The sequence below is a fragment of the Mobula hypostoma genome, chromosome 1, assembly GCF_963921235.1.
Source record: "Mobula hypostoma chromosome 1, sMobHyp1.1, whole genome shotgun sequence".
Taxonomy (NCBI): domain Eukaryota; kingdom Metazoa; phylum Chordata; class Chondrichthyes; order Myliobatiformes; family Myliobatidae; genus Mobula; species Mobula hypostoma.
In genome coordinates, this window is record NC_086097.1 from 165016723 (window position 1) to 165040621 (window position 23899).

General features: G+C 41.1%; 1 protein-coding gene across 1 annotated transcript in view; it reads right to left on the bottom strand.

Annotated features, from left to right (window-relative positions):
- Nucleotides 1-629: 629 nt before the first annotated feature.
- The window catches only part of acss2l (acyl-CoA synthetase short chain family member 2 like), a 54573-nt gene continuing 31303 nt past the window's right edge, over nt 630-23899 (bottom strand). Inside the window, exons 9-18 of the mRNA XM_063049724.1 lie at nt 22010-22180; nt 21029-21162; nt 19291-19423; nt 14030-14086; nt 13851-13931; nt 10529-10637; nt 8388-8456; nt 3493-3669; nt 1446-1520; nt 630-1346 (exon numbers count right to left, since the gene is read on the bottom strand). Coding sequence (XP_062905794.1) covers nt 1219-1346; nt 1446-1520; nt 3493-3669; nt 8388-8456; nt 10529-10637; nt 13851-13931; nt 14030-14086; nt 19291-19423; nt 21029-21162; nt 22010-22180 — 1134 coding nt within the window. The 3' untranslated portion in view covers nt 630-1218. The remainder of the gene's footprint in view (nt 1347-1445; nt 1521-3492; nt 3670-8387; nt 8457-10528; nt 10638-13850; nt 13932-14029; nt 14087-19290; nt 19424-21028; nt 21163-22009; nt 22181-23899) is intronic.

The following is a 23899-nucleotide window of genomic DNA, read 5'->3' on the forward strand; positions in this document are numbered from 1 at the left end:
CTGGGCAAGTGTCAGTGATTTCGCTATAGATTCATTAGGTGGAATGGCTTCCTGTGCCTTCCTTTGCTGTCTCTAAGTCTAAGCTTTGCACTACGGGGGAGGAAAGGCAAAGGCTTCACTCAGTTCTGGAAAGAACAGGTATCTTCAGATTGCCATTTCAAGGTAAGAAATTTCATAACCCAGAGGACGTTCAATTGGTGAGAGATAATTTTCAAACAGTCTAAGAAAAACATTCTCCTTAAAGGGAGAAGTAGAATGAAGAAGGTGAAAAGTACAAATGTGCATAAGCAATTTTTTGCAATAAGTTTACTGACAATGCATAAAATAAGTATTAAAAATCAGTCAATTTGAATATTAAATAGAGAAAACTGTTTTTTAAATCAATGAGCTTATTCAATCAAGCAGCCTGTTTTCTGAAAAATTATTTCTATTAATTATGAGAATTAGTCATTTATTAATAAAACACTATTTCCATCAAATGTTATGATACATAAACATAGTCTTCATTATTAGATAAATGACTGCAGTATCTGTGAGGCATACCAACTACAACTAAAATAGTAAAGAAAAATTTCCCAAATCAAATCACATTATCAAATTAAATTTTACACTGAACATAGGGCAGATAAGCAAACCCTGGCCAGAGACAAAAACAGAAAATGCTGTAAATATTCAGACCAGAGTGACGGGTATTATATTTAGTGTCAAAGAGGAGAGAGTAGTAAATAGATGGAGATGTTTAGGAAGGGTGTGTGAAATCCTAAGGTTTCCCTGCTTTAATCAATCTCAGAAATATAAATAGACAAGCAATGTTCAGCATGAAACTATGACTATTTGGTATTTTTCTCATCCATTGTTTTCTCTTCCTAATGACCCTGGTTTTTGCTTGGATTCAAGATGCATATGCCTCCATGTCACATCTTTATTGTGCAAACAGGAAAAAAGGTGTAAGTTCAAACTAGTAGATGTTAATGTGAGGAAATTCTCATGCAAAAGTGAACAATAATATGCCAGTTTGAATAGGGATGTCATACTCTGGAATTTCTTAGGAAAGTAATTATTCATTGTAAGGCCATTTATACAAAGGAATTTCTTCATGAGAAAGCATACTTTAATGTGGACAATCTAGCGAGAAGATTTGTGTAAATACAGTCACTGGCCCTGTTTTAAATGTGGCTTTTTACTGGAGCTGAGTCTTGGACAAGGCCGTACATCACTTTAAGCAGCTGCTTGACCTCTCTGGCTGAAGAGGACATCCACCACTGTTGGATCAATAAGAGTGGAAACATCACCCAGTTCCTTCTCATTGCAAGCAATACGTCTCAGAATGCGTCTCATTATTTTACCTTTGAGAAAAGGATAAGGATTTGATTTAGTTTTATTCTGTTGTTTGTTGATAACATTTGCTCCAGTCCCAGTACTTCAAGATGACATGTATAATTTACCTGAACGGGTTTTTGGGAGCCCAGGTGCATTCTGTATGAAGTCAGGTGTGGCAATTGGTCCAATCTTTTGCCGCACTACAGATTGAAGGAAAGATGATGAAAATATTTTCATAAATGTAATAAAAGGCAGCAGATGCTGAAAACAAGCAACAGTCTGCTGGAGGAATTCAGTGGGTCAAGCAGCATCTGTAGAGGGAAATGGACAGTCAACATCGAGTTAAAATCTTTCTTCCAGAACATAGAAAATCAGCCTTTGGCCATAGCAGAGGTCAGTCTAGTTGAGGGGTCTCAACCCAAATACTGACTGTGTATTACACTCTACAGATGCTGCCTGACTTGCTGAATTCCTTCAGCAGTTTGAATTTAGGATAAACTTCTTGTGTCAGTTGATAGCATTCTTGTTTCTTGACTGACTGTGCTGTAGATTCAACTCCTGCTCTGAAAGCTTCAGCACAAAAGAAATCAAAGCTGAGGCTCCAGTCTGGGTGGTGAGGGAGCATTGTTTTACTAAAGGTGATGGCGTGAGCTAAGATTCTAAATCAAGTCCCCATCTGCTCTCTCCGATGGGTGAAGAACAGTGTTGTGTTTTGTAACTTCAAAACATTAAACTAATTTAAAGAAAGACATGGGTGTCTGAAATGTGAGTTTACTTTAAGTGAAGTGTGTACGTATCATGTGTTAGCATGATGACATAATTTGCATATGTATACATATAACTCATCATGAATTACTTAAACAATGAATGCTTAATCAAACAACATATTTACAATACTACAAGTACTACTGAAATATGAAATGCACACAAACAGCAAGAAATTTCTCCTAAGTTATGGATTTCTATTCTATACTTCAATGTAATTAAATTAGATTGTCTAGTCAATATCACATGCCTCTCAATCACTTATTTATATTAATTCTATGTTAATCCATCTTCTATTCTTCCCCACATTCTCATCAACTGCCCTCATCCACTACACTCCTCTCCTACACATTAGGTGCTATTTACTGTGGCCGATTCACCTTCCATCCCTTACACCTTTGGGATAAGAACCCAGAGGAAACCCACAGATGCAGTGACCACTCAAAATGGGTGAACCCAGGTCTCTGGCATCATAAGACCCACCGTCTCTCCCAATACATAGAATCTCAGAAGCCTGGAATAGACGACAGGAAAAGTAAACCACCCGCCAAACCACCCAGCCTACTGCCCGACCACTACACTTGTCAGCATCTGCAAGGTCCACACTGGCCTCATTCAGACACACCAGAACCCAGCACTAATGAAAGGAAGCAAGTTGGAATGGGTATTGGTGTACTATAGTCACTGTACTGAGATACAGTGAAAAGCTGGTCTTGCATACTGTTCATACAGATCAGATCATTACACTGTACATTCAGGCAGAACAAGGTAAAACAACAATAACGCAGACTAAAGTGTAACAGCTACAGAAAAAGTTCAGTGCAGGTAAACAATAAACTGCAGCGTCACAAAGAGGTAAACTGTGAGATTGAGAGTCCAATTTAATTGTACCAGGGATCCTTTTAATAGACATCCTTGGTCCTAAGGGCTTGCCTGAAAAGAAGACAACTTGGAGAAGAATTTATCAGAAACAAACAACATGGCTGAACTTCCAACAAATATTAATCTTCTTGAATTTGCCACCAGGTTACCAAGTCTGGGTAAACTGGTAAACATTGTGTGGATTTTGATACAATTCTTCACAAAATCAAATTTATCTGTAAATAGCATTTTCTTGAATTAGGGCTAATCTGCTCCAGGGTCTGAGAATCACCTTAATCTCATTAGGTTGTTAATTGGATGTGCTTCACAATTACTAATTATTACATGGTGAAGGGTGTGATTGTCCCTTCTTCACCTATATGTATGGGCCCTCCCTATCAAAGCATTTGCTACAGTATCCAAAATTGTGCCAAGTGTTACTGTTTCCAAAATAATTATGCCTTTTTTTCAAATTTGCTGCTGCTGTATTCCCTCATCTGAGAACTTTCTGTGGAGACTAAGCACGGTCTCTTCTGATCAACATACCTTTGCTTTTCAGTTCATCTGAAATGGACTTGGTCAATTCCTTTCCATCCTTCAGTGTGACAAAACAGTAGATACATTCACCTTTCACGGGGTGTGGATGGCTTACTACAGCAACCTCTGCCACTGCACTGTGTTCTGACAGGGCTGATTCCACCTCAGCGCTGCTCAGCAGATGACCTGTGGATTTCAAAGCAGAGATATCATTGATAGGATTCGTAGGGCAAGTGTATTGTTGACAGAAGTTTAGTGAACTTATCTGAACAAGGAGCAAATTTAGAAATTGAATGTGCAAATGGACTTGCGAGTCCTAGTGCAAGTTTCCCTAGCGGTTAACTTGCATGTCGGGTCAGTAGTGTGGAAGGCAAATGCGATGTTAGCATTCATTTCCAGAGGACTAGAGTATAAAAGCAAGAATGTAATTCTGAGGCTTTATAAGGCATTGGTCACTTGGAGTAGTAAGAGTGGTTATAGGCCCGAATTCTAAGCGAGTACAAGCTGGCATTGCAGAGGGTTCAGAAAAGGTTTCTGAGATTGAACCCAGTAATGAAAGGGTGAATGTGAGGAGTGTTTGATGGCTCTGGGCCTGTACTCACTGGAGTTAGAAGAAAGGGGTGTGGAGAGGGGGCATCTCATTGAAACCTACCAAATATATTGAAAAAGTGGACGTGCAGATGATGTTTCCTATGGTGGGTGAATCTAGGACATGAGGGCACAGCCTCAGAGTAGAAGAATGTCCTTTCTGAACAGAGATGAGGAGGAATTTCTTCAGCCAGAGGGTGGTGAATCTATACAAATCATTACCACAGATGGCAGTGGAGGCCAAATCATTGGGCATACTTAAAGCAGAGGTTGATAGGTTCTTGATTAGTAAGGGCACTAAGGTTACAGGGGAGAAGGCAGAAGAGATAGAGAAGAAAGTAACACTGCAGATGCCTGTTCAAGTTTAATTGTTATTCAACCATACAGGAATACCCATGAATAGACAAATAAAGCAGTGTTCCACCAGGGCCAAGGTGTAAAACACATTACTAACAATCATACACAGCACAATGCACATACAGCACATACTCTATAAGACAGCAGTAGACATACAGTCACACAAAAAACATGTAACATAGCCCAAGTCCCTGAGTCCATGAATGTTGTCAGCAAGAGCAAGCCCGCAGTAGTCCACAGGTAAACACACTCCAGCTTGTCTTCCACCAAGCAAACACTGGCGGGCAGCACCGATGCCGCGCCACACCGCCTCCGGCTACCAGCTCTGCACCTCTCTCCTGGATGGCTGCAAACAGGCAAAACTGCACATGAGGCCTAGTCTTCATTACAACCAAGGAATGCAACTCCCCTGTCGTTGGTCCCACCAATAAACCAGTGAAATGGATTTGCAGCGTTCCACAGTACCAACTTCCAACAGGGTCTTGCAATCACAAGAAACATGACTAAGATAATCACTCGCAGTTAGACAGCACACCGCCTTTATGCACCGACTCCAACCCCTCTGCAGCAAACAACGATATGGTCTGCACCAAGTCCAGCTCCTCTGCCAATGAGCAACTTGCTGATGGGGTAGACCAGCAGTTCTTGATGTCCAACATTGTCTTGCGATCATAAAAAAGATGTTTAAAAAACACAATAACACAGATGAGAACCAGGCAGATTATAGGAAGTTCAGAGAAAAGGTCAAAAGGAAATAAAAATGGTCAAAAAGAAATTGTGCAATAAACATAAAAGGGAATCCAAAACGTTTCTAGGGACTGATGAGATAGACCAATGAGTGACCTACTCTTAAGTAGAACTGTACCAAGTAAAATTTTACTGCTGGTTTCTCACCAAAGACATTGGATCTGTTAAAAATTGATAAAGGAATGTACAAGAAACATCAGCTGTACTTAAAAAGGATAAATCGGATGCATCCTAGATTGCCAAGACAGCTAACAGAAGAATACGAGGAGCATTGGCCAAAACCTCCCAAACATTTGTAGAAATAGAGGTACCTGAGCATTGGAGAAATGTAAATATTACTTCCCTTTTCGTGTTGGGGTAAACCCAGTAAACATCGGCTTGTCCTTGGTAGTGAGGAAGTGATTAGTTCAAAGTTGCAGTCACTTGCACAAATGTGGATTGATTAGGGAAAGTAATTATAAATTTGATAAAGCCAAATTGTGGTCAATCAACTTTGTTAGAGTTTCCTCATGAGATAGCAAAATAGGTTGATCAAAGAAGGAGAAAAACAATTCATATGCTGCAAATGGGCTTTCAGATGCTTGATTAGCCTGTCATTAAGATCAAAGCCTATTGAGCGACAACAACTTAACAGGAAACAGCAGTTTCAATTGTTTTTCAGATAAGAGAGAAATTTTCTGTGGATTTTCCCAGCAGCTCTCAGTACTTGAAACCACACTTCTGTTAATGTATATTAATTACATGACTTAGGTCTACAGAGCATAATTTCCCAATCTACAGTATGCTTTGGAAGTGCAGTGACCTGTGTCGAACTCAGTATTAAACCACGAGGACGAAGTAGTAGTACAATCACTTGAATTGAGTATGATGTTTTCCTACTGCATTATTTCCTTAAGGAGAACACATGCACATGACTTTGCATAACGCGGGGAGGCTGATGCACGAACAGCCATCACACAGTCCTTGATAGATCAGGGTCAGGTTCCAGTGGCGTGGAATGCAAGATGACTTGGGACCCTTCGTTGTCGCAGCCTTCCTCTACCTACGCTGCCATTGTGATGTGTCATCATCTTCCACCAGCTCCACTGTTGAGGTCTTGGTGGCGTTGCTTGCTCTTTGCTCTGTCATGATCCTACTGAATGTTGGGGCAGGCATCACAATGTACAGTGAACTGGGTCATTTGCATTAACAACCAACATAATCTGAGGATGTCCTGGGAGCAGAGCACAGGTGTCATCACACATTCCAGCACCAACGTAGCATGCCCACAGTGTTCATCAGAACAACACGCAGCCAGCATACAACAAGCAACAGCAGCAAAATAAACCCTTTTCCAAATAACCTCTCTCACACACACACATTGGCCTTCAACCCCATGACATGTCACCTCTGGGCCTCTGACCTCTGAACTTGTCGACCTAAGGGTTTCGACCTTCAGGCTTCAGCCTCCACACTCAGTAACCTTGGGCTTTGACCTTTGGACTTGCCAATCTTGGGGCTTCAACCTCCAGACTGTAGCCTTGGACTCTCAGGCATCAGGCCTCTGACCTCCAGACTTGCCCACTGTGGGCTTCTTATCCTTTATCCTTAATGACATTTCAATTCTTGAGTGTTGTTGAAGCGACATTCAAATGGAAAGTGCAGCACTGTAGGAGGGGTAGTGTAGCGGGCAGCATAAGGCTTTACTGCATGGATGATTGGAAGATCGGTATTCAATTCTCAGTTTTTTTTTATTAAGTGCAATCGTGAACAATAGCCAGATCAGAAATGCTGATCAAGTCAACTAGTTCCCAAAGAGAACTCTGACAGGCCAATCAGATGGTTCACTGCTGCTCAGTGATAGAACACAAAAAAATCATATGTACAATTAAGAAACATTAAAAAATAGTAGAAATACTGGAGTCATGACAATCATGATGAAGTCTGCTGGAGAGAGATTTACACACATGCTGTCCTCTATAATTCAAAGAGACTGAAGGATAAGGTTGCAGGGTGACAAAACATGACAGGAGCACCTGGAACTAAAAACTAATCCCTAGTGAGAGAAACCAGCACCTGTTCTTTTCGCACTGTTCTCCCCCTTACAGTTGTCTGTAAGGAGTTTGTACATTCTCCCCATGAACATGCTCCCACATTCCCAAGTCATACAGGTTAGTAAATTGTAGACATGCGACGTACGACACTTGCCGGCTGCCCTCAGGCTGCATTGATCGTTGACGCAAATGACACATTTCACTGAGTGTTTCGATGTTTCAATACACATGTGACAAATAAAGCTAATCCTTTAAAACCTATAATATGTGATTTTTAACCATAGCCTTATTTGTCCTCCCAGATTCCATAAATTTCTCTAGATACTACTTCAGAGAGCAAGAGAGATCTCTCAGTTCCTTGGTTGTAATTATCTCCCAAATAATCACCAGGGTGGCAGGGTAGAGATACATCTCCACCAAAGGAGGTGTAAGGCACTCCTTCCTTCCACTGGCCTGCAGGTCACCCTTGGGCAGGCTGTAGCACCTGCTTAGCCCCCCAATCAGGACCACGGGAAGCCATGGGAGCAGGCGGGGGGATAGTTGTATGAGCAGCTGATGCATATCACAAGTCCTAGTCAGGCAACCACTGACGCCAGCCAGATAACCTCTTCAGAGAATTGATCATGGCTGGCGTCACCTGCCTTGTAAAGACACTGCCCAGAAGAAGGCAATGGCAAAGCACTTCTGCAGAAAAATTTGCCATGAACAATCATGGTCATGGAAAGACCATGATCACCCACCTCAAACGACACAGCACATAATAAATGAACAAATCCCCAAATGGAATTATCTTGTCAGAATCAGAATCAGGTTTATTATCACTGGCAAGTGTCATGAAATTTGTTAACTACCATATCATAATTTGTTAATTATCATATTGTAGATGTTGGGAGTTTCTTGTAAGCAATTGGCTACCACTTTCCCAACATTACAACGGTGACAAAGTCATTGGTTATGAAGAGCTTGGAATACCCTAAAGAAAAATTATGAGTTTTTTTTTAAATGTGTATAGTATATCCAACATCCGAAATACAACCAAGCATGATCCCTACTGGAAAAAATACACCCCAGCCTTAGAACATTAAAGACGGTTTGTTCAGGGAGCACAGCTGATTTTTTTTTTATTTAATTGGCCGAACGAACAGATAACCCAGAGAGAGATAGTGTTAGCATAGCTACCTGAGACATTGAGCATATCGTCTACCCTTCCAGTGATCCAGTAATAGCCGTCTCCATCTCTCCTGCAACCTGCACAATAAAGCTTTCTGTGAGAAAGTCACCAAACTGGAAAAGAAAATGATTTATTATCAACACATAATGGCAACAAATTGTTAAACAATAGAAACAACATGATTACTTTAAATCATATTCAAGTTTCAGAAAGTAACTTCTTTTTCATAGAGTCGTAGAGCACAGAAATGTGTCGTCTGGCCCATGACCATGCTGACCAGTTGCTCATCTACATTCATGTTTGCTCATGTTAGGACCATAGTATCTACACCAGTGAGTCTCAATCTTTTTCTGCTCGTGGTTCACTTGTGACTTTCATTTACCACCCTCCATAGTCTCCATTAGTTGCTAAAGTTTTTTCTGATTAACTATGCAAATTATTCTATTTAATATTTATGTTTTAACAGTTTATAGGTATTATTGTATGTTAAATATAATGTTACAGGTGTATGTGGGAAAATAAAGCTCGTCATAGGATACTTGATTTATAATATATATATCGTATAATATTCTTCCAAGCAGCAACAAAAATGCTGTTAATATTGTTACTTTGTGTATTTAGTCATGTCCTTGCGACTGATACAAACTAGTGAGCACTTGAATATCTGGTTGCAACTTGGTTAAAGATGATCAAAGATCACCTCTTTCCACCACATCAAGATAGTTACTATTTTTTGATAGCAAGTGAAGAGCTTGACTAAAACCACGCTCAACTGGAGAAGAAGTGAAATCCAATTAAAAACAATATCGCCTTCTCCCGGATCTGTGGAAACTTATTTTGAATATCACCAGTCATCTAGAAATTGTGCTTGCTGCCTTTGAATTTTGTTTGATCCGTTCTATCTCTCTGCAGCTCAGTAAGACGTTCTTGCAATGTGGTGTCAACATCACTCACATTCACCCTAAATGGATCCACCACCCAGTCTGGAACACAGGGTATATTTCTTTACATTGGTTTCCTTGCTGGGCCATTCACAGATAATCCCTGTATCAAAGATATTGGAGAACCAGCTGGGTTTTTCCAATAAACAGCTTTGTAGTGACATTCACTGACATCAATTATTTAAGACTGAGCTTGGAAAAGTGAAAGGCGGTCTATTCAAACAAGACTTCAATAGTTCCTAGGCCACCTTCCCTGAGTAGTTATTAAAACTCCTGGGAACAACAACAGTGGGATTAAAACATGGAAAATCTGCCTCTATCAGGTCTCTTCAATCTGAAAATTCCTCATACATCAAAGCCAAATGCTTGAGTCCAGTCCAAGAGGCAAAACCAACCATGTGAATATAAATGGCTAAACCATTTGTGGCAGGAGCGTACAAGCTTTTGTACCTAGTAGGTCACTCTCCCATAGAAGGGAAAGACCACAGGCTGATATTGCTGTCAATAATTCTGTGCCTATCAGTCTACGCTCTTCCCCCTCCAAGGGAAAGTGATTTATCAGGTACAGCATGTGCAATAATGTTAAAAAACATATGATACTAATTTAATAACACACGTGCAAAATTCTACAACAGAATATAACTGAAGGATTAAGGCCTTCAGTATCATTTACACTCTACCCCAACTGGGCAGCATTTGGAGAGCTGGGGATGTCCTCTTTCCACCGCTTGCCAGGCCTGTCAGAGAGGGCACTATTGCTTTCCACCCACCTCTCTGCCCCTCACTGCCCACTCAAAGACCACCCACCATTACCCAGCCTACTCTAGTTCCCGTCAATTGCTCAAAGTACTTCTCCATCAATTACAGGATCTTTTCACCATCATCATCTTGACCCAACAGTCGCCCTTCGCTGATAATCCGCTAGATGCCTCCAAACAGCTCGACAGTGACATGATGTCTCTTTGGACTTGATAGGCAATTTCAATGACCTGTGAGATACTCTGGCACTTACATAAATGCCTACATTGGACTTGCAGAAAATGCTTGGGTGTAAGTAGTTTCAAAGTTTATTGTGAATTTAGAAAAATGAATACAAGCATCCTCAGGAATCATCCATCAAGCACTGATTCAGCAGAAGGCCAGTTCAAGCAACACAACAAATCTACATTTAATGCTAAAAATCACTAAATGTTAAAATAGTAGTTTACTGTCTCCAGTCAGGTAAAATCCCGGGAACTGTTTGAAGTAAGTTGTCTCAAAACGTTCATTGTCTCCGTACACTGTGCGTAGTATGGATGGCCATGGCTGCTTGAATGCCTGAGAACAGGATAATATCACCAGGAAAAAATATCCACAAAACACTTGAGAACAAGTCATACGCAATTTCCTCTTTACATCATTATTTATATAACTATTTATAAGGCCAATGTGGCCCAATAGTATTGTATGTCTCCAAAGCAGAAATCCCTGAAAAAGGAATTAGTGTTTCCCAGCCAGAATAAGAATTTCAGCAAAGATAAGGTCTTGCTCTTAAGTAAGAGCTGGAATACGATTTTAAACAAGGTGGGACAGCGGAAACCTGACTGGTTGTGGACTAACCAATCAGGAGGAACAGACAACAGGAGTTGAGTATATATAGTATATACCACTGGACTAGATGTACCTAGGTGTCATCTCTGATGAAGATAATGGAGTTTGTCACAGAAATATTGGTTAAAATCAACATTTGGACCCAGCTGGAAGCCCAAGAAGAGTTTATGCAAGAAGTCCCTGAGTTTTCTAGGTTCTAATTGACTAATGTTCTAACTAACATCTGGGATCACATTCTGCTCAGTACAGGGTTCACTAAATGAAAAGCCAGTGATCTGAATTGAGAGGTAAGTATTTTCCAAGACTGCTTTTACTTTCCTCAAAGAGTACTGACACCCACTTTAGAGAATAGGCTGTTCTCTCATCTGAAAGATAGCACTTCCAGCACTACATTGCCAAACTAGAATGTCAACCAAGACTTTAGTCACTATTAAAGATGTCTTTAAAAGTGACACTGTGCACTGGTTGGCTACCATGTTTGCTACTCTGCAGTCAGGACGCCCCCCGCACCCCCCCCCCACTCACTCCACTCTCTACCAATTACCTCTGTGGCTGTCCTCACAAAAGTAGAAAATGATGCTCCTCCTTTAACTCTGGTGAAAGTATGAAATATCAATAAAAAAAAAGAATAAAGCCTAATAGTCTATATTCTTCTATTGGCTCTCAGTTCTTGGGGGTATCTAAATACTTCTTAATCATTACTATTATATCTGATTCTACCCCCTCCCCTGGCAAAATATTACAGATATCTACCATCTTCTGTGTAAAAAAATACTTACCTCATATACCATGTCTCCTTTAAACTTTCCCCCATCACTTTAAATCTATTCCCTCCAGTACAGTATGTAACCTTTCCACCATGGGAAAAAGTCTCCAATATATACCCAAGCCATGCCTCTCATAATTTTTTAAACCTGTCAGGTCTCCCTTAGCCTCCAATGCTCCAGAGAAAACAATCCAAAACTGTCCAACTTCTCATTATAGCTAATACAGTCAATCCGGGCTTTGTCCTGGTAAAACTCATGCACCCTCTCCAAAGCATCCTCGTGTGACATCCAGATCTGCACACAGTACTACAAAAGAGGCCTTGCTAAAGTTAGAGAGCATTCACAAGCACATTGGCAGGACTGGAAGTCTTGAACTTTCAGGAAAGGCTGGATAAACTAATGCTGTTTTTCCTGGAGTGAGGGAGGGTAAAGGGTGATGATATGGAGATTTATAAAATTGAGGGGCAGAGATAAAGTGAGTGACCTTTTTTTCCAAGAATAGGAGGGACAAACACTAATGGCATAGTATTAAGGTGATACGGGAAAGGATGCTCAGGAGCAGGTTTTTTTTCCTCAAAGAGGGTGATAGATGCATAGAACAAGTTGCCAGAGAAGGTGGTAGAGGCAGGTACAATTAAAATGTTTTAAAGACATTGAACAAGCTCAAAGATAGAAAAAGGTTCAGAGCAAATGGGGCTAGTTTAACAAAGCATCTTGCTCAACATGGATAAGTTGGGCTGAAGGGCTTGTAACTCTAGGACCCTATGATGCTTTATAGTTTTCACTGAAAATTGTCTTCTTGCATTTGAACTCCCAAAATGCAACAGCACACACTTGTCCAGACTGACCTCCACCTCCCAATTCTTTGGCCAAATTTCTAACTGTTCTATATCCTGTTGTATCACTTTACAACCTTCCTCACTACCCACAACTTCACCAAATTTTGTGTCATCTGCAAACTTACTAATTATCTCACCTATATCATTAATATATACCACGGATAACAGAGATTCTGGAACTGATCTTTGTGGAACATCATTGGTTACAGATTTCAAGTCAGAGAAATGTCCATGCCAATTTCATATTCATCTTACCAAATCATGGTGGATCCCATGTGATTTAACCTTCCGGACCAGTGCACATGATGGAACTTGTCAAATGCTTTACAATTAATATTAGCATGAAGGGACAACCCTGCTGCTTTCCTCCTTTACTGAACACACATTCTTCCCTTCCCTCTATTCATACTTTCCTCATGGAATTGATTCTCAACTGTTGCAGATTCTTGAAGGCACATGGTATCCTCCAGTACTTTGCCCATTTTTACTGTTCCAGTGGTTCAGTGTTAGTGATGTTCTGGGTCTTTGGGTTTCACCTGGGACAGGTGACAAATCTATCTGATTTTGGTTCCATTAGTCTAAAGTAGCACTAGTGTCTTTTTCTTTCGGACTTGCTAATGCTACAAGAGTTGATCTGTTGGAGATGTTATCAAATCTCATTTTGTTCAGGAAGGGATGCTCACGCACACAACACTCATTGCATGGTGACTAACTGCATTCAATGGATGGAAGGCTACTCATTGATATTCAATGGGAGCAAATTCAGTATTACTGGGTGTAGCCCTGGCAACCTGTGGTTCTTCTTTGCACAGCCTAACCAGCTTTAACCATGGACAATATTTCAGCACACTCAATCTCTTTGAGTAACCTCTGATGTGTTGATCTTGCTGGATGTAACAGACCTCACATTTGCTTTGTTGTATCACAGATCAAACATCAATCAGTTCCTAGTACATTTTCCCATTAATACATTCACAGAACAGAGAAAAAAATCAGAAAATACTTGCTTGTGTACTGAACCTTATCTTACCTCTCACAAACATCTCAAGCCGATTTCTAAGCAGTGAATTGTTACTCAGCTTGTTACACTGAAGCATGTTTGCATAAATAAATTGTAACATCCTGGAAAAGAACTGGCATCAAAGTGTCACAGCCCAACAAAGCACAGTGTCAGCAGCAAAGGATCGACTGCAAATTGTTGACGTGCTCCCAGCCAAGGCTGTGTCACACTCTCTCTCGTCAGCAGATACGTGTGCTGAACCTCACAGTGGGGTTAGATATTTACCAATTCACAGGTTTAAGGAAGCCCAGGCTGAGCCGGACCAGGCACTTACCAAGTATCCTTCACCTTCTGCCTGCAACTCCTCACCATGTTCATTCAGAACGGCAGGGAGCACCCCAAAGAAGGGGAATGTCTGGTGGGATAATATGGAAGCAAGCAATTAAAGGAAGCAATTTCGGATGGAATATAACTCAAAAAGATCAATAACAATGCATCAGATGCAAAGCTTACAGCAGATCCTGGTTTCAACGGGGTTACAGCCGGCAGTGGTGTCATCATTGGGCCACCCTGTGCACACAAACAAAAACATAAGCTACAGCTGCGTGCACTTAGCTCACAGATCAGCCATGCCAGCTCTTAATGCAACATAGGTTTGATGGGCCGAAGGGCCTTAATGGACTAGAAGATGATGTTCCATCTTTGTTCAACACTAAATACCAGAATAGAGATAACTTGCATGAACTAGCTGAATATATCATTCTGGTGGGACAGTGGTACAGATAGTAGAACAACTGCCTCACAGCAGCCAGGGTTCCATCCCGACCTCTGGCACCATCTGTGTGGCGTTTGTATGTTCTCCCAGTGACTGCATGGGTTTCTTCCAGTTTCTTACCGTGCCCCAAGACATGCAGTTTTGGAGGTTAAGTGCCACTGTAAAATGGCTAGTGGAACTTTTCCCTTGTGTAAGTAGATGGTAGAATTTGGGTGGAATTGATGGGAATGCAGAGGGAATAAAATGGGATCACCGATCAGCATATCTTCCACGTGGACAGCTGAACACTGAGAGCCAAAGTGTTTGTCTCCAATCATCACAATCAAATCCCAGTAATTTTGAGGAGTAGGGTGAGTAGATGCAGCTGCTTTATAGTCCGCGCAGATGTGGTGTACCTGTTTCCACACTGTATGGATCTTAGACTCTCCATTTACCTCAAGATTACTGGGACTTGCTTGTGATGATTTGGAGACAAGGGCTTTGGCTTCCTACATTCAGCAATCCACGTGGAAGTCTGGCAAGTAAGACATCACATCCCAAGGGCTTATATGTATGATGATGTGGCAGGAACAGCAAATTGAAAGTTGGAACTTATTCCTATCCTCAAGCTACATGCCTGACCTTGGTCTAGCTGCTATTGGAGATGCTGTTAGGATGATGAATGGATAGGATATCAATTGCCTGATCACAAACACCTCCTATTTCAGAGTAGCAATAGAAAAAGCTGGTGAATTCCTGGCTGCCTCTAAATAGTCAAGAGAAGGAGAGAAATAAATTTTAAAAGGTGCATATTTAATTCATTTTCATGGTCAGGACATTGCTGGCTAGGCTTCTAATTTATTACCCATCCCTAACTGCATTAAGAAGGTGGTGATGAGCTGTCTTTAACCACTGCATTCCTTCTGGTAATGGCAATTCCTGCTGCTGGTAGGGAGCTCCAGGACTTAGACCCAGCAGCAATAAAGCAACACTGAACAAAGCAATAAAGCAACAAAGCGAAAGTGAAAGAAAACCAGTGAAAAGTCAGAATAGAGTGAGATGTGGCAGGAACCAACAAATGCTGAATTTCCATTCTCTCTTGCACGTGGTGTCCTTGTGGGAAAAGATTGTGGATTTAGATTCAAGATCCAAGATTGTTTAATGCTATTTCCAGGACATGAGTATAAAGGAGAACAAAATAATTGTTACCGTGGATCTGATGCAACACAAAGAAACACAAATGGTAAAGAACACAATAATTTTTTAAAAGACACAATAAATATAAATTCATGAGATAGCTTATACACAGTCAGATTGTACATCCATATAGTGATGCTAGGTACAGGTGTGTCTGTACATAATGACTCTGACAGGAAATGATAAAACAGTGGTGGTGGAGGCTGTGGAAGGGTGGGTTAGTTGTGGGGGTGTTGATCAGCCTTACTGCTTGGAGAAAGTAACTGTTTTTGAGACTGGTGGTCCTGGTATGAATGCTAAATAGCCTCCTCCCAGATGGGAGTGGGACTAACAGCCAATGGGTAGGTCAGGAGGGATCCTTCACGATGTTACTTGCCCTTTTTTGTAAATATGTCCTTGCTGGTGGATAAGTTGGTGCCAGCGATGCATTGCGCAGCTTTGACTACCTGTTGTTAAGTCTTCCCGTCTGCAGCAGTGTCTCATTGGAAGCATCTTAGCATCATAAAGGGTGGAAGCATGTCCTTTAGCCTGACTAATCCACGCCTACCAATTTGTCTTCGTGAGCTAGTTAGTCTCACTTGCTTGTGTTTAGTCCATGTTCCTTCGTACCTTCCCTATGCAACTACCTGTCCAAATGTCTTTTAAACACCCTAACTGTGCCCTACAGAACCCTTGCCGATACATTCTGGCTACTGGAACTAATCAATGAGTATGGGATATTCTGATTCTATCCTATTGAAAATATACAGGGGGGCCAGCTGGTGGCGCAACGACATCAGTGCTGGACCCAGGAGCTGAGGTTCCCGGGTTCGAAACCAGTCAGGTCCACCCCCGAGTACACTTTCCATCCGTGCCAGGTTGAGTGTCGAGATCACAACTCGACCTCGTAAAATAAAGGTAAAATACTGTGAAAATGTCTGTGTGAGGAGTGATGTGTCACACAGTCTCTCTCTCACTCCGTGCCTTGTAAAAGTCATGAAAGAGACATCATCACGGATGCACGCATGGACACACACACACGCACAGACTCGCACGCACGCAGGCACACGCCAAAAAAAAAGAAAATATACAGGGGAAGATAATAGATGAATGTTTGTGTTAATCAGTGCTCATTAAAGCTTCAGAGTAATCCATAACATGCCCAAATCTACCAGTACCTCCAGCAGTTCATTCCATATACTCACCACCTTCTGTGTGGGAAAAGTTACCTCTCTTAACTTAATCCTATTCTACCTATTTTTAGACTTCCATATCCTGGAAAAAAAAGGCTGTGACCATCCACTTTAGTTTTTGTCCCTGGTGATTTCATATAACACTGCAAGGACACACCACAACCTTCTGCACTCCATAGAACCATAGAACCATAGAAACTACAGCACAGAAACAGGCCCTTTGGCCCTTCTTGGCTGTGCCGAACCATTTTCTGCCTAGTCCCACTGACCTGCACACGGACCATACCCCTCCATACACCTCCCATCCATGTATCTGTCCAATTTATTCTTAAATGTTAAAAAAGAACCCACATTTACCACCTCGTCCGGCAGCTCATTCCATACTCCCACCACTCTCTGTGTGAAGAAGCCCCCCCTAATGTTCCCTTTAAACTTTTCCCCCCTCACCCTTAACCCATGTCCTCTGGTTTTTTTCTCCCCTTGCCTCAGTGGAAAAAGCCTGCTTGCATTCAGTCTATCTATACCCATCATAATTTTATATACCTCTATCAAATCTCCCCACATTCTTCTACGCTCCAGGGAATAAAGTCCCAACCTATTCAACCTTTCTCTGTAACTGAGTTTCTCAAGTCCCGGCAACATCCTTGTAAACCTTCTCTGCACTCTTTCAACCTTATTTATATTCTTCCTGTAATTTGGTGACCAAAACTGAACACAATACTCCAGATTCGGCCTCACCAATGCCTTATACAACCTCATCATAACATTCCAGCTCTTATACTCAATACTACGATTAATAAAGGCCAATGTACCAAAAGCTCTCTTTACGACCCTATCTACCTGTGACGACACTTTTAGGGAATTTTGTATCTGTATTCCCAGATCCCTCTGTTCCACTGCACTCCTCAGTGCCTTACCATTAACCCCGTATGTTCTACGTTGGTTTGTCCTTCCAACGTGCAATACCTCTCACTTGTCAGTATTAAACTCCATCTGCCATTTTTCAGCCCATTTTTCCAGCTGGTCCAAGTCCCTCTGCAGGCTCTGAAAACCTTCCTCACTGTCTACTATACCTCCAATCTTTGTATCATCAGCAAACTTGCTGATCCAATTTACCACATTATCATCCAGATCATTGATATAGATGACAAATAACAATGGACCCAGCACTGATCCCTGTGGCACACCACTAGTCACAGGCTTCCACTCAGAGAAGCAATTCTCTACCACCACTCTCTGGCTTCTTCCATCGAGCCAATGTCTAATCCAATTTACCACCTCTCCATGTATACCTAGCGACTGAATTTTCCTAACTAACCTCGCATGCGGGACCTTGTCAAAGGCCTTACTGAAGTCCATGTAGACAATATCCACTGCCTTCCCTTCATCCACTTTCCTGGTAACCTCCTCGAAAAACTCCAACAGATTGGTCAAACATGACCTACCACGCACAAAGCCATGTTGACTCTCCCTAATAAGCCCCTGTCTATCCAAATGCTTGTAGATTCTGTCTCTTAGTACTCCCTCCAATAACTTACCTACTACTGACGTTAAACTCACCGGCCTATAATTTCCCGGATTACTTTTCGATCCTTTTTTAAACAACGGAACAACATAAGCCACTCTCCAATCCTCCGGCACTTCATCCGTAGACGGCGACATTTTAAATATTTCTGCCAGGGCCCCTGCAATTTCAACGCTAGTCTCCTTCAAGGTCCGAGGGAACACTCTGTCAGGTCCCGGGGATTTATCCACTTTAATTTTCCTCAAGACAGCAAACACCTCCTCCTTTTCAATCTGTACAGTTTCCATGGTCTCACTACTTGATTCCCTCAATTCCATAGATTTCATGCCGGCTTCCTTAGTAAATACAGATGCAAAAAACCTATTTAAGATCTCCCCCATTTCCTTTGGTTCCGCACAAAGCCGACCACTCTGATCTTCAAGAGGACCAATTTTATCCCTTACAATCCTTTTGCTCTTAATATACTTGTAAAAGCTCTTTGGATTATCCTTCACTTTGACTGCCAAGGAAACCTCATGTCTTCTTTTAGCCCTCCTGATTTCTTTCTTAAGTATTTTCTTGCACTTCTTATACTCCTCAAGCACCTGATTTACCCCCCGTTTCCTATACATTTCATACAACTCCCTCTTCTTCTTTATCAGAGTTGCAATATCCCTTGAGAACCAAGGTTCCTTATTCCTATTCAATTTGCCTTTAATCCTGACAGGAACATACAAACTCTGCACTCTCAAAATTTCCCCTTTGAAGGCTTCCCACCTACCAATCACATCTTTGCCAGAGAACAACCTGTCCCAATCCACGCTTTTTAGATCCTTTCTCATTTCTTCAAATTTGGCCTTCTTCCAGTTCAGAACCTCAACCCTAGGACCAGATCTATCCTTGTCCATGATCAACTCTTGAGGAAAAATACCCCAGCCTAGTCAGTCTCTATTTATAACTCCAAACCATCCAGTCCAGGTAACATCTTTGTGAAAATTTGCTGCACTCTTTCCAGCTTAATGACATACCTCCTATAGAATATACGCCAGGGATAAAAATGGCAATCAACCCAACTCTCTTGGGTTCTTTACAACTTATAAAAATACAAAAATCCTTAATGAGGATCACTCTTTAACAGAATGTTTACCGTTTCAGTCTGCCAAAAGGTGTCCATGATGGGACACTGCCCATTGCCAATGACGTTATAATACCATGTCCAAGCTTCAGGGTTAATGGGTTCTCCAGCACAGCCCAAAATCTTCAAAGACTTGAGGTTGAACCTAAAGAGCTCAAATGAAAACTTTATCACAGAGAGGAAGGAAGATTCTTAAATCATACTAGACACCTGGCATTATAAGGTCAAATACACCAGAAATTTCAATTGAAACCCAACTGTAGCTTTGCAAGAAACTGAAATACAATTGATATAGCTGCCATTGTCCATCTAAATCTGAAAGGCAAAAAGCAGGTTAATGTTATTGCCTTTTTGAGAATTTTTAAAATATTTGCAATATCGCTCAAGGTATTAGACATCAAAAACAGAGAATTCCAGTAACATACACCAAGCCAGTCAACTAGATCTAAAGTGGAAACATTCACATTTTACAATAACTTCCCAGCAGGATTTCTACAAAACTTTTCATGGGTCATATTTTTTTCATGTATATATTCCTTCCAAAAAATGTATTGCTAATATTTGTCTTCTAGTTGTTTTAAGTTAGTTATGCTAATCTTATTCAAAATGAGCTGGAACGAATTTAGGATTATCAAAATTTGTTTAAGATGGTAATTATGATAATTCAGAGTTACAATCTTTTAATTAACTGCACTTATGAAAAATATTTAAATAACCTTAAAGTCTCATAAATCTGATTGCGTTTTTTTAAAGGAGGTGACTGGGAAAAGTCATGAATGCAGAGCAGCAGACACGTTGAACTTTAGCAAGGCTTTCGACAAAGTTTCACAAATTTGGCTGGTCGAGAAAGTTAAGGCATTTGGGATCCAAGACGTGTTGGCAAACTGGATGCAAAACTGGATTGGAGCTCGGAGGCAGAAGGTAATGGTTGAAGGCTGTTTTATTGGAAGTCTATAAATAGCAGCATGCCACAGAGATTGGTGCTAGGACCATTGTTTGTCATATATGCTGTATGTAAACAAATTGAATGAGGATATAGGTAGACTGATTCGTAAATTTGCTCATAATGGAAGAATTGGCAGTATAGTTTACAGTGAAGAAGGTTGTGAAAGGACATCTAGGCACACAGGCCAGCTGGAAAGATATACAGAGTCGTGGCAAATAGAATGTAATCTCTCCTCATATGTCAGAATTGTCAAGTAAACTTATGCTGCATTTCTACAGCTATGGGCTAATCAAGGTCATATTTAATTGAAATAAGATATCTTTACTCAAATCCTCTTTTAACAAAGGCTAATTTAGCATTTGCATCCTGAATTGCCCTCTGCACCTCTATGACAGTTTTCAGTAAGCTATGCACAAAAGCATATTGGTCCCTTTTAATATCAACATTTCTCAATATCTCACAATTTTTCTTTCTTCCCAAGGGTATAACGTCACACTTCTCCACATTGAACTTGTAGTACCCATTCCTGACTACGTCTCCCGATCCTTCTTGAATTCTCCTTTTAGCTATTCATTTTCCCAATTTCTTTTAAGTCATCCACAATGAAGAGGTACAGCCGAAGTATGGAACCCTGTGGTGTCCTACTGATCATACCCCGCCTATGTAAGAAGGGCTTGTTTACTGCTTTGTTTCCTATTTGTTAGCCAACTCTGAGTTCATTCTGGTAATGGGCATTACATTTTAACATTGGTGCTCTAAATGTGTTACACACAGAAATGGTCACATTAAGCCACGTTGTCTTACTTTCTCACAGGTCCCTCGCCGAACTTCATCAGCATTCTAATGACAGTGGGTGCCGTGTAGAGCTTCGTCACTTTGTACTTTTCAATTATTTCGTACAACCTCCCCACATGTGGATAAAGCAGCAGACCCTCAAACTGAGTGGAGATTAACAGAAATATATCTGTTGGAAATTCATCCTAATCAAGTGCATGTCTTGTTTTTCCTTTCTAAAATTCTTTTCTTTTGGTTCCCTGGCATCACTGACAAATGCCAGCATTTGGTTGTCCATTCTTAATTGACCTTGAAGTGAGTGGCTTGCCAGGCCATTTCATAATCAACCACCTAGGTGGATCCGGAGTCACATATAGATCAGACCAGTGAATATGGCAGTCTGTCTCCCCTGAAGGACTGTAGTGAATCAGCTGGGTTCTTTCAACAGTCCAGTAGTTTTGTGGTCATTACCATCAATGACTAGTTTATTTTTCATTCCAGTTAATAACTGAATTTAAGTTCCGTACCTGCCTTAGTGGGGATTGAACTTGGAACTCCGGGTTGCTAGTGCACAGCTTTTCTTTTAATAGTCTGGTAATTGAAGTGCATCTGCAAATGCTTCTGAAATGTTGTGAGAGTATCTGGCTCTGCCGCCCAGCACATTACAGATTTCAAACACTCTATTTGAAAAAAACCCTCCTCAGATTCTCTCTAAACCTTCTCGCTCTCACCTTATACCCGTGGACTTGGCTAATTGGTATTTCTTTCAGGCCTGATTTTGCTCTCCAGTCCCATAATTCCAACCTTACAATTGTATCTTTAATGCTGTTTCTGATCCCAATGAAGGAAGCGATAATAGGGGCATTTCACTGACCGGGCTGCCTCTCAGTCAGTGCTGGAGTCCTACACAGAAGCACCAAGATGGAGGCTTTAACCTTCTACACATTAACCAAACTTGCACAGACTATATTTCCATTTCCGGGAAAGATGTGTAACAGAGCTGGTACTCACAAGTACACTTGTTGCACCATTTGCCAGTGGTCCATAGGTGACATATGAGTGTCCAGTAATCCATCCAATGTCTGCCGTGCACCAGTACACATCATTATCGTGATAGTCAAAGATGTATTTAAAACTGATGGCTGTGTAAATTAAGTAGCCTGCCACAGTGTGCAGTACACCCTAGAATGAAAGCAACATGTTATTAGTGGAGTTGTTCTGAGGGGGGATCATGCTGGGAGAGGTCATGTTACGTATTATCTGTGACCACACTCCTCCTGTAAGCTGCCACTGGCCTGACACACTCATTCATTGTGGAAACTGTTCCTCAAATGCTAAATGGATTGATGTAATTATCCCAAAGTAATATCAAGTATATCAGAGCACCACACTCCACGCTAATGCCCCAACCCTTAACTACATGATCCAAAGCACCCCAATCTCAGAAAAAGAATCAGGTTTATTATCAAGGCATGTGTAATGAAATTTGTTAACTTTGCAGCAGTAGTTCAATGCAGTACATAATATAGAAGGAAAAAAAAATAACAAAAAATAAATAAGTAAATCAAGTACAGCATATGTAAATTGAATAGATTAAAAAACAGTGCAAAAAAGGAAATAATATATGTTAAATAAGTGAGGTAGTGTTCACTTTGTCCACTTTGCGTGCCTCCTGTATGTCGGTCACTTTCAAATCATAAGACTATAAGACATAGGAGCAGAATCAGGCCATTTGGCCCATTGAATCATGGCTGATCCCTTTTCCCCCTCCTAAATAAGACCATAAGACATAGGAGCAGAATTAAATCTTTCATCTTTCCCTGCATTGTACAATCACCTTGCAATACAGATGAAGGGTCCTGACCCAAAATACCAACTGTACATTTCCATTCATAGATGCTGCTCAACCCGCTGAACTTCTCCAGAACTTTGTGTCACTAGCTAAAAGTCAGGCCTTCTGATCATCCTAAATGCGATCATTGTTTATGTCCATACTTTCAACTGGCCATCCCCAACGTCTGGATTTGCCTTGTAACCTCCCCATCATTCTTACTTCCCTACGACTATTCCAAAAGCTTAGCTCTTTGACCAAATGTTTAATCATCTATAATGGAGCTCTGTCTCAATTTTGTTTGTTTAATAATCTTGGGAAGAGATGTTTGGTGTTTTACTACACCAAAGGTAACATAAAAAGAAGTTGTTGGTGTACGTGGCTTTCAGCCCCTCAAATCTTACATCTAAGAGGAACCAATGCTGGAATTCAACATCCTGAAATTCATGAACAGCAGCTAAAATGGTGAGTTGATCCAAATGTACTAATTGCTGCTCAGTGAGGTATTGACAAGTGAGAAAATTGATGGGCCGGCTGGTGGTGCAGCGACATTGGCGCCGGACCCAGGAGCTGAGGTTCCCGGCTTCGAAACTAGTTGGGTCCACTCCCGAGTACGCTTTCCATCCGTGCCGGGTTGAGTGTCGAGATCGCGACTCGACCTCGTAAAATAAAGAAAATACTACAAAAATGTCAGTGTGAGAAGTGGTGTGTCACACAGTCTCTCTCGCTCCGCACCTTGTAAAAGTCATGAGAAAGGCATCATCACGGACGCACGCACGGACATGCAGACACGCACACGCACACACACAGACTCGCACACGCACAGGCACACTCCAAAAAAAAAGAGAAGTAGGAAATTGCAAGCATTTACAGAATTTATTTACAATCTATATTAACTTGCACAGATAAGCAATAGTAAAGGACTGAGGAGGAGGGTGACAAAGGAGAGGTAAATTCAGAAAATGGATTAAGGTTGGATTTTAAAAGCTGTAAGAAGCCTGAGGATGTGCTACAGGAGCAAGGTTGTGGGAAGGAATGGGTAATAATAGAAATGCATGCAACTGCCCTTG